A 12684-nucleotide genomic window follows, 5' to 3' on the forward strand; every position below is an offset into this window, starting at 1 on the left:
TTTACAAAAATTTATCTCATCTAGTATTTTTTAGAGTTTGACATATACTTTATTTATAAAAAAGACAAGATGAAATTTTTCTAAAAATAATTAGATATACTTAGAACAAATTCTCTATACAAAAATAACTTCAATTTAACAATTTATATATATAAATTAAACTAAACAGAATGTGTCTAACCAAAAATAGAAAAATAAATTGAACAGAGTGTTTAAAAGTGAAACAAAAACAGTCTTGCTTGAGATTTTCAAGCATTATTTAGTGGATTTGAACTTTTCATCGTTAAGAAAATTATAAAAAATAAATTGAGAAGTTAGTCACTTCTAATCAACAATGATTTCATTAAAAAGTGGGTCATGCAAAATGATAAAATTAAAACATGATTATTATTTACTAAGATTATTATTTTATAAGTGATTTTTATTTGATTATTTTTAACCCGTTGAGGACTCAAATATAACAACCAGCAAAGTTGTCCTCACAGTGCGATAAGTTGCATAATGTCAGCTTAGGGTTTGAAAGGAAAATACCTTCATGAGTGTTAGGTTAAATCTAACAATTTATCACTTTAAATACACTCATAATAAAAGTTGATAAAAACTAATACTTTTACAAACAAATGAAATATGCTTAAATTAAACTAATAAATAATAATTAACTTAGGTTCATCGGTGATAAATTTATTGAGTAAATGTCCAAAATGGTCCTTGAATTTTAAATTGTTATTCAATTTAGTCCTTGATTTTTAAAAATGACCAACTAAATCCCTGAAATTCAAAAACGTGTATCTCTGTTAGTCGTTCGCAGAAGTGCCGTCTAAACGTTGCTGATGTGGAACGTGAACTGCCATGTGGGCATTCCAGCTATATGCTGATGTGTACCAAGATTGAATTTGATTCAAATTGGTATCTGGAATTGCCTAATAATACCCAAATTAGTCTATTTCAATTATAAAACCCTAATTGTCTTCTCTTCTTCGAACTGTATGTTGTGTCCTTATCTTCTTCGACTCTCTTTCTCTTCTTCGACCTCTCTTCTTCGCCCTAAAATCAAAATTGATTTCTCATTTGTGTGAGTGATGATGGGTGGTGGCGAGAGAAGCCAAAGTAGCTCAAGTAGGAACAACTCTGCAAGCAGACCTTATGGCAACAAAGGAATGCGCAATAGGGGAGGTAAGGTCATGGCTGTGAAGAAAATGTTAAGATGGTTTCACTTTGAGTTTGGATTTACCTGCGTTTTTTACTCTGCAGTATGGAATCCATTGTAATTTTTTCGCTGGGCTGATGGATGTGAAGAACCAGCTAGTTTGTGCAACACCCATTCCACAACAAGTTTTGCATGAGTTAAATTGGAGGATGATAACCTTGGAGAGTGATGTTAAGACCGTGAATATGATGACAATGGTGCTGCTGGCTTTTGTAGTTACTTTTGGTGTTTGTTTAGGTTTTAGCTTGTTGGGGTTTATATTCAATAAATGATGATTATGTTATTAAATTTTAAATTTCTTAAGTGGTTTATAATGTCTTGATGAATATGGAATGAAATGAAACACTAATTTTACATGAGTTCAACTCTTGATGCTGCACTTGTTCTGCTAAAATTGTGTTCAATTAAACCAGAAAGAGATAAATCAAAACATGCAACAAAGCTAATATGAAATTAATTTAACATAACATAACTAATTCCGGAATATGGAACAAGTGTTGTTTGTACTAAAGCACATTGTGCATAACATACTATCACAACCCAAAACATCATAGGCCATAACAACATTCAAAGGCTATGCATACAGGTTTCAAAGGTTACATTACAAAAAGACACATTGTTTAACTATAGCATTCAACTACAATAACATGAACTCAAAAAGCCACTACACTTTGTGTTAGTTAGACATTTTTTCTCGGTGGGTTGAATCCTGGAGTTGGAACAAATTTCAAGAAGGAGGCCAGTTTTTCAGAGGTTGCTGCACTAGCTCCCTGAATAGTCTCTCTTGAAATCTTAGTTGGATGTGGAGCAGTAGTAGCAGTGGATGAAGTTGTTCTCTTGATACTATTTATGACGAAACTAATAAAAATTATTTGTAAATTAACAAATTTCTATATTCTTAATAAACAACAAACGTTTAATTAAAAAAGTTTATTTAAAAATTTTAAATTTGCACTAGCTAATTAGGAAACTCTATTTAAAAATTTAAAATTTAAAATTCTAATACTAATTCCTAATTAAGTGACTTCTTAACCGTTTTGATTTTTAAATTTAAATTTTTTTTATTTGTCACATTTATAAATTTTGTCTGTTTACCTCGTTTACATTGTTATTTTTTAAATTATCTCAGCACAATAATAGAGGTACTCTCATCTTTTTCTCTCTTTTTACTTATAAGTTATTCATTTTCAATCTCTTTATTCAAGAAAATGAAAAAAAAAGATTTTAACTGTAAGTTGAATTTATTGATCGTGAGATTAAACTTATATTTATTTGAAAAAAGATACTTTTGAAAAAAATATATATTATTTTTTGTAAAATATGTTTACGTAACTGAATAAATGAGAATAAAAAGGAAATTAAAGCAGCCAATGAAAATAAAACCTATGCTATTTTACATAGACATAAGAAGACACTAATTTCATATTCAGCATTTCAGAGAGACAGAAAATACATGTTTTTAATGGATGTTTGTGTATGACCATGTCTTTCATCATTTTTGTCTCAGTAAACAAACACCATACATGTACTCCTATGTACTCCCGTGTCTATGTTTTGATGGATATGTATACCAAAAATAAACGTTGCCATATGTGTACTCCTGTGTACTTTATTTTTTTTTAATAATATAAAAAAATTGATAATAAAAATGTATTAGGTATAATGTATATATATTTTTAATGGGTTAAAAAATTTATTTATTTGGTATTTTCAGGTATATATTGAAAGATGCAAGAAGTCTAAAGAGAAGCAAGATTGAAGAGAAAATTGATATTAAAGGACAAAGAAAATACAAAGCGGACCACAATTCAAGGTAGACTTCATACAAAAAAATATTTTGGCCGAATGAAAGCCCATAAAATACAATATTTTCTATATATTATTTAGCTATTGACAAGTAATAAATTATTAATTTACATTATTTTCGTAATATATTACTAAATTTGTTTATGAAAAAATTACAGGAAATTCGAGTGATGATTCCAATAATGTGCATTTTCAATCGGTGTTGTCGAACATTACAAATAGCATCAATACAGGTTGATTTTTGGATAATTTTTTTTGGAACTTACTTATGTGAATGTACATGCACTTTATGTATTTTGATTTTTTTACTTTTTATTCAATTATAAACTTTAACAGAAAATATGTTCAAAAAACTAATATCTCGAGTTATCTTATTAGATAATAACCCACCACCATATCGATCAAGGTCTCCAACTACTAATCTACACTTTGTAGGTGAAAAAGAACGATGTTCCAATATTAGTGATATTAGTAATTCAGGTATCACACGCGAAGCATATGATAGCCCATGTCATCAGACAAGTCAACAACAGCTTCAACAAACATCAAACAATATCGACCAGTTGCAAAGCCAGCGTATGTTAATATATACTTTTATTACTTAAAGACCAAACATTTAACTTTTCAATTGGTCTATTAAAAATAATCTTTGGTATATGCTAAATAATTATTATAGATTCATTGGAGTACTCAAATCGAATTAGATTGCAAAGGGATGCAAGACTGAATAGGAAGACTATGCTACTTCAAAAGAGACATAGTAAGATAAGCATAATAGATTGTAATTATCACAAAGCTAAAATTTTACTTCCTTTATCTTTAATACTACTTTTATATTATATATTCATAACTCAGCTGATTCAAACATTTAACATATATTCATTTTTCTTTTTTTATAATATAAAGTGCTTGATTTATTATCTCTAATGATTACAGGAGTAAGTACATCTAATTCAAATTTAGATACTAAAGAATTAGAAGAAGTGTGCATAGCTGAAAAAGGAAGACACCTGAGACAAAGAAAAACATTCTTGAAGGAATTGGCTATAAATCTTTCAAAAATTTTTGAAGAAGTTGAGGATATTACTGAAAACATGACTATATTAAATGATTCTGTGCAAATTGAATACCCAGCCATATTCGATGTTGCTGAGAATACAGGTAATCTAAGAAGTAGCAATATCAGCACTTTATTATTTACTATTGTTATGCTTTTTATAAACAAAAAATTATCGTTTAGTGTTCAAGTTTTTAAAATTCAAACTAAGATATGGTTATATATTATAATTTTTGTATTTGAACATTGATATATTGTAATTCTTATTGTTTGATTAACGTGCATGTAAAACTTAAACCTTGAGGTTGGCACAATGAAATTGTATTATATGATCTCATCTTTTTAATCTATAAATTACAGTCTTCGGTAATCTTTTATAAATATTATTTTTATACTTAACATGGTGAAAGAAAGATATATTTTTATATAAAGTATTTTTTGCAGATATAACTGAAACATAATTTATTATCTTGGTGATTATTAGATGTGATAGATATTGGTGACCCAGAATTTTTTTGTCGGCATTGCGACGCCATGATGTGGTATGAGGAGAGATCAGAGAAGTCCAAAACAGGATCCAATATTGAGTTCTCAATATGTTGTATGCGAGGGAAGGTACAACTGCCGTTTTTGCAACGTCTACCTCAGCTCTTGCAAGGTCTAATATCTGGAGCAAACCAGAGAAGCAAACACTTTAAGGATAATATAAGAACTTATAATAGCATGTTTTGCTTCACGTCCCTCGGAGGTAAAATAGAGACCTCTATCAATGATGGAAAAGGTCCTCCCCAGTTCATTGTGAGTGGACAAAACTACCACAGAATTGGAAGCTTGGTGCCAATTGAGGGACAAAGACCAAAATTTGCGCAGTTATATATTTATGATACAGAAAATGAGGTCTCAAACAGGATAGAGATTTTCAGGTTTGTATCATGCATTTCAAACTGATTAAAAATTTATTTAGGTAGTTCGTACTTTGATTTTGGTTAATTATGAATACTAATATTTTTCAATTGATGTTTTATACAGTTCAAGAACAAACAACAACAACATTGACCAGTCCTTAGTTCTAGATCTCAAGGACATGATCGATCAACATAATGTTCTTGCTCACACATTTAGGATAGTGAGAAACTACCTGAATCAAGGAGATATCGCAAATATAAGGCTACGGTTGTACCGAAAAAGATCAAAGGACGTAAGAGTCTACAATTTACCATCTTCTAACGAGGTCGCAGCTCTAATAGTAGGAGATTTTGATTCTGGAGATGCAGGACGTGATATTATAGTTCAATTAAAGTCCAGACATCTGCAAAGGATTCATGAGACACACACCGCATTTATTCCTCTTCAGTACCCTATGATGTTTCCTTACGGTGAAGATGGCTACCAAGAAGACATTCCTTTGCGAGAATCTCATAGGGCTGATGAAAATAGAAAGAGACAGCGTGTGAGTTTAAGGGAGTTCATAGCATTTAGAATACAAGAGAGAAAGGTCGAGTATGCAACCATTGTCAATGGTGGAAGATTATTTCAGCAGTTCTTGGTTGATTGCTTTTCTATGATTGAAGCACAAAGGTTGACCTACTATCGAAACAACCAAACCAAGGTGAGGAGTGATATATACAAAGGGATTCAAGATGCAGTTGTTAGGGGTGAGACACGTGCTTCTAAAGCAGGTAAACGTATCATCCTACCTGCGTCCTTCACTGGTGGCATGAGATACATGTTTAATAATTGTCAAGATGCTATGGCAATTTGTAAGAAATATGGATATCCAGACCTCTTCATCACAATGACATGTAATTCAAGTTGGCAAGAGATTGGCAGGGTTAACAATCCAAGGAACTTAAAGGTTGAAGACCGGCCGGATATATCGTGTAGAGTATTCAAAATTAAGCTTGACATGATAATCTCGGATCTTAAGCAAGGAATTCCATTTGGAGTGCTAGATGCAGGTATTGCTCATCATCCAACCTTATTTTTTGAGAAATATTCCTTTAGATTGTTATAAAATAAATGGCAAAATATTTTCTTACTTAACATATTGTTGATTTTTTATTATCACCCTTAATTTATCAAAGCACATACATAAAATAGATAGTTTAAATATAACATATAATTTTTTTTTGTCTTTTTGGTATAAGGGATGTATACGGTAGAATTCCAAAAAAGAGGTCTACCACATGCTCACATTCTTTTATGGTTAAGTGGAGACCATAAGATAACAACGACAACTCAAATTGATCAGTTAATATCTTCAGAGTTGCCAGATCCTGTTCAGCACCCAAAATTGTTTAGAGCTGTATCTACATATATGATTCATGGACCAAGTGGTAGAGCATTTTCAAAATCTTCCTGCATGAAAGATGGGTACTGCACCAAATATTATCCCAAGACATTCAGTAAAACCACAGTTATCGATGATAGTGGATACCCATCATATAGAAGACGAGACACAGGGGTGGTTACTGAGAAGAAGGGAGTCCATATGGATAATAGAAATGTGGTTCCATACAATGCATATCTGCTGATGTCTTATCAAGCGCATGTTAATGTAGAGTACTGCAACAAGTCGAATGCTATCAAATATTTGTTCAAGTACATGAATAAAGGTCCAGACAGGGTAGCAGTTGGAGTTACAAAGGAAGCTTCCAGTGGAGAGGATGCTCAAGTTATTGATGAGATCAAACAATTTTATGATTGCAGATATTTGTCTGCATGTGAGGCTGTGTGGAGAACCTTAGCGTATGATATTCATCAAAGGTGGCCTTCAGTGATGAGATTAACCTTTCATTTGCCTGGAGAGCAAAATATCATCTTTAAAGATGATGACGATCTTGAAGAAATCGTGGAAGAAGAGGAAGGAAAATGTACAATGTTCTTAGTATGGATGGAGGCCAATGTAAAATTTGAAGCAGGTCAAACTTTGACGTATGCTGAGTTTCCAAATCAATTTGTTTATGATAGAGAATCAAGGGAATGGCATCCACGCAAAAGAGGGTATTCTATCGGGAGGTTAAATTATGTTCCACCGGGTACAGGTGATATTTATTATATGAGAATTTTGTTAGCTGTTCAGAGAGGTTGCACAACATATGAGTCTATTAGGACAGTTAATGGAATTACATATTCTAGCTTCCAAGATGCTTGCTATTCCATGGGACTACTGTGCGATGATAGGGAATTCATTGCAGCTATTAATGAGGTAGCTGAACTTGCATCTGGTCATCAATTGAGAAAATTATTTGCGATGCTACTGATATCTAATAGCATTAGCAACCCAGAGCGTGTTTGGAATGCAACTTGGACATTATTAGCTGATGGAATACTATATGAGAGGAGAAAAGCTTTGAAAAACCAAGGTATTTTACTATGTCTTTTTTTTTATATCAAGATTGTATTCTCTTATTATCTTTATTTTTGTTAATAATATTAATAGTTTTATTTTAGAATTACTTATTAAATATTTCATAAAACCACTATGTGCTTTTTCTAGGACTAAACATGACTGATGACGAATTGAAAAACCTCTGCCTTATTGAGATTGAGAAGATACTCAACAACAATGCGAGATCTTTAAGAGACTATCAATTAATGCCATATCCTGAGATGTCTCATGTTCGCCTTATTCAGAATAAGCTAATAAAGGAGGAGTTAGCATATGACACAAATGACTTTACTCATACAAACTTATATACAGAACAAAAGATGACTCATGAGCAAAGGTTAGTATTTGATGAGATACTCAATGCTGTTATTACAGACTCTGGTGGTTTTTACTTCGTTTATGGGCATGGTGGGTGTGGTAAGACATTTATTTGGAATGGACTTTCTTCTGCTATTCGGTCTAGAGGAAAAATCATTTTAAATGTCGCATCCAGTGGAATTGCTTCTTTACTCCTACCTGGTGGCAGAACGGCTCATTCTAGATTTTCAATACCCATTACAATTACTGATGAATCTACTTGCAACATCAAGCATGGCAGTTTGAAGGCTGAGCTGCTCATCCAAAGTAGCTTAATAATTTGGGATGAAGCTCCAATGCTCAATAAAATGTGCTTTGAAGCACTTGATTGGACGCTCAGGGATCTTATGTCAGTTACCGATCAACATAAGACACATCAACTATTTGGTGGTAAGGTTGTTGTTCTAGGAGGTGATTTCAGACAGATACTTCCGGTGATTCCGAAAGGAAGTAGACACGATATATTGGCATCTGCTATTAACTCATCCCATCTGTGGTCATTTTATAAGGTTTTGAAACTGCATACGAATATGAGGCTTCTAATGTCTTCTTCGGATCTAGATGAAGGTGAAATGAAGAGATTTGCTAATTGGATACTTGATGTTGGAAATGAAAATATTGGCTCTGTTGTTGGTGATGAATCAGAAGTTGAAATTCCAAATGATCTATTGATTACAACTACTGATGACCCTCTCTCTCATTTGGTAGACTTTGCATATCCAAATTTGTTGCAAAACATGTCAGATTACAGGTATTTTCAGAGTAGGGCAATTCTTGCACCCACGCTTGAGAGTGTCGAGAAGGTAAACGATTTTGTCTTGACAATCTTTCCAGGGATGGAAAAGGAGTATTTGAGATCTGACACAACATGTCAAGCTGATGAGAATGAAGATATACAACAAGAGTGGTTCACACCAGAGTTCCTAAATGATATCAAATGTTCGGGACTACCAAATCACAAGTTGACTTTGAAGTCAGGAGTCGCTGTAATGCTACTGCGAAACATAGACCAAACTTCAGGTTTATGCAACGGGACAAGATTAATAGTTAACGAACTTGGCAGCAACCTAATTGGAGTGACGGCAGTGGCCGGTAGAAATATTGGAGATAAAGTATACATTCCAAGAATGAACTTGATCCCTTCAGATTCAGGATTGCCATTTAAGTTCCAACGGAGACAATTTCCATTGACAGTATGCTTTGCAATGACCATTAACAAGAGTCAGGGTCAATCATTATCACATGTAGGGCTTTATTTGCTAAAATCAGTGTTCACCCATAGACAACTTTATGTTGCTTTGTCAAGAGTTAAGAGTCGCAGTGGCCTCAGGGTTTTAATTCTAGACGAAGACGGTAATCCAAAGTCATCAACAACAAATGTCGTGTTCAAAGAGGTTTTTAATAATATTTAGGTAAGAATAATATTATTTTTATTTTAATAGCATGTTATGATTTATACTTTTGTACAAATATTTACTATAGATATAACTAATTTATCTATAACTCTTTTTTCAGATTTGAAATGAAATGTGTAACAAGGAGCACAACATCCTATACCAATTGCTTTTCTAATGAAGTTAGTAAGATACTAGGTTATCGATCGATAAATTTTTATTAGCTTTTTATATAAAATTTAGTGTAAAATTAACATGCTATTATTACAGTTATATATGTTCTTATTTTTTTCATGTCTCCCTCCTTATGGTTTAAGAATATTATAAACTTCAAACTCTTCTATTTATATTTTACTTTGAATAAAGATAAAACAACATATTTAACACGTTTATTATATAACGACGATGATAGTGTTATACTAAATTTAAAAAAACATATGATTATAAAATATTATTTTTAATTTAACTTATCAAATTTAAATATAAGCCCGTGCATCGCACGGGTTTAACACTAGTTAGTCAAAACAATTGTAAAGGTTTATGTCAACAATGTTGTGGTCTCCACCACATTCGTTGCTTATAAATTGTTAATCGAGCATATTCAAAACGTCAACATTTTTAACATAATAGTCTATATAAGTAAAGTAAATTTAAAGGTAAACTATTATTTAAAAACTTAATATTCACTTACGTCACTCTTATTCACTTTTTTAAATTATTATTAACTTGAACGTCAAAATATCTTTTACAAAATTTATCTCATCTAGTATTTTTTAGAGTTTGACATATAGTTTATTTATAAAAAAGACAAGATGAAATTTTTCTAAAAATAATTAGATATACTTAGAACAAATTCTTTATACAAAAATAACTTCAATTTAACAATTTATATATATAAATTAAACTAAACAGAATATGTCTAACCAAAAATAGAAAAATAAATTGAACAGAGTGTTTAAAAGTGAAACAAAAACAGTCTTGCTTGAGATTTTCAAGCATTATTTAGTGGATTTGAACTTTTCATCGTTAAGAAAATTATAAAAGATAAATTGAGAAGTTAGTCACTTCTAATCAACAATGATTTCATTAAAAAGTGGGTCATGCAAAATGATAAAATTAAAACATGATTATTATTTACTAAGATTATTATTTTATAAGTGATTTTTATTTGATTATTTTTAACCCGTTGAGGACTCAAATATAATAACCAGCAAAGTTGTCCTCACAGTGCGATAAGTTGCATAATGTCAGCTTAGGGTTTGAAAGGAAAATACCTTCATGAGTGTTAGGTTAAATCTAACAATTTATCACTTTAAATACACTCATAATAAAAGTTGATAAAAACTAATACTTTTACAAACAAATGAAATATGCTTAAATTAAACTAATAAATAATAATTAACTTAGGTTCATCGGTGATAAATTTATTGAGTAAATGTCCAAAATGGTCCTTGAATTTTAAATTGTTATTCAATTTAGTCCTTGATTTTTAAAAATGACCAACTAAATCCCTGAAATTCAAAAACGTGCATCTCTGTTAGTCCTTCGCAGAAGTGCCGTCTAAACGTTGCTGATGTGGAACGTGAACTGCCATGTGGGCATTCCAGCTATATGCTGATGTGTACCAAGATTGAATTTGATTCAAATTGGTATCTGGAATTGCCTAATAATACCCAAATTAGTCCATTTCAATTATAAAACCCTAATTGTCTTCTCTTCTTCGAACTGTATGTTGTGTCCTTATCTTCTTCGACTCTCTTTCTCTTCTTCGACCTCTCTTCTTCGCCCTAAAACCCAAATTGATTTCTCATTTGTGTGAGTGATGATGGGTGGTGGCGAGAGAAGCCAAAGTAGCTCAAGTAGGAACAATTCTGCAAGCAGACCTTATGGCAACAAAGGAATGCGCAATAGGGGAGGTAAGAACGCCGTTTTCTGCAATTGCGGGCTTCGAACGGTGATTAAGTACTCAACGACGGCAGAAAATTCTGATAGACCATTTTATGATTGTCCGAACTATGAGGTAAGGTTATGGCTGTGAAGAAAATGTTAAGATGGTTTCACTTTGAGTTTGGATTCACCTGCGTTTTTTACTCTGCAGTATGGAATCCATTGTAATTTTTTCGCTGGGCTGATGGATGTGAAGAACCAGCTAGTTTGTGCAACACCCATTCCACAACAAGTTTTGCATGAGTTAAATTGGAGGATGATAACCTTGGAGAGTGATGTTAAGACCGTGAATATGATGACAATGGTGCTGCTGGCTTTTGTAGTTACTTTTGGTGTTTGTTTAGGTTTTAGCTTGTTGGGGTTTATATTCAATAAATGGTGATTATGTTATTAAATTTTAAATTTCTTAAGTGGTTTATAATTTCTTGATGAATATGGAATGAAATGAAACACTAATTTTACACGAGTTCAACTCTTGATGCTGCACTTGTTCTGCTAAAATTGTGTTCAATTAAACCAGAAAGAGATAAATCAAAACATGCAACAAAGCTAATATGAAATTAATTTAACATAACATAACTAATTCCGGAATATGGAACAAGTGTTGTTTGTGCTAAAGCACATTGTGCATAACATACTATCACAACCCAAAACATCATAGGCCATAACAACATTCAAAGGCTATGCATACAGGTTTCAAAGGTTACATTACAAAAAGACACATTGTTTAACTATAGCATTCAACTACAACAACATGAACTCAAAAAGCCACTACACTTTGTGCTAGTTAGACATTTTTTCTCGGTGGGTTGAATCCTGGAGTTGGAACAAATTTCAAGAAGGAGGCCAGTTTTTCAGAGGTTGCTGCACTAGCTCCCTGAATAGTCTCTCTTGAAATCTTAGTTGGATGTGGAGCAGTAGTAGCAGTGGATGAAGTTATTCTCTTGATAGGGAGTTTGTTGCACCTCTCACTTTTAGTTCTCAGAAGCCCTTTCTTGGCATTCTTTGTAGTCTTTACAGCCAGTGATAGCAATAACAACAATAAAAAGTGTCATTATATGGATGATGACCCTGTCAAGAATCATATTAGCTGACCAAAAACATATCCTCTCAAGTTAACAAGAAAATGGATTTGTTTCCAAATTGATTAACTCAAGCTCTAATTTTGATAAATGTTTTTAATACTATTAATACTTGAGTTGCAGGTCCTTATTCAGCTCCTAGACCCCCTTCAGCAGTAACTTTTGTTTGAGTTTCAGTTTGTCCTCCTTCAGCACCAACCTCACATTTTGCACTAACAACCTCACCTTCGTTACCTTTAGCACCAACGTCACCCTCATTTACAGCATCTTCAGCAACCTTTGCAGCAGCTGCTAGCTCATCAGCCTTTTGTTTTTTTGCTATTTTATAACTCCTTGTTGTGTAACCAACATCTCCACATGTCCCATAAGTGAATTTGCCATATTTTCTCTTCAATTTTATTGCAGTGCGCTCTTGGTTCCTCCGAACAGGTGCCTCATGTGCA

The 12684-nt window shown here is 32.4% G+C and overlaps 1 protein-coding gene across 1 annotated transcript; it reads left to right on the top strand.

Annotated features, from left to right (window-relative positions):
• Positions 1 to 1082: 1082 nt before the first annotated feature.
• Positions 1083 to 10910, top strand: LOC112762663 (uncharacterized). The gene is made up of 9 exons (XM_029294217.1): positions 1083 to 1173; positions 3172 to 3246; positions 3449 to 3589; positions 3950 to 4174; positions 4555 to 4993; positions 5100 to 6028; positions 6218 to 7435; positions 7570 to 8167; positions 10820 to 10910. The coding sequence occupies exons 1-9, from the start codon at positions 1083 to 1085 to the stop codon at positions 10908 to 10910; spliced, it is 3807 nt and encodes a 1268-aa protein (XP_029150050.1).
• Positions 10911 to 12684: the final 1774 nt, after the last annotated feature.

The sequence above is a fragment of the Arachis hypogaea genome, chromosome 17, assembly GCF_003086295.3.
Source record: "Arachis hypogaea cultivar Tifrunner chromosome 17, arahy.Tifrunner.gnm2.J5K5, whole genome shotgun sequence".
NCBI lineage: Eukaryota > Viridiplantae > Streptophyta > Magnoliopsida > Fabales > Fabaceae > Arachis > Arachis hypogaea.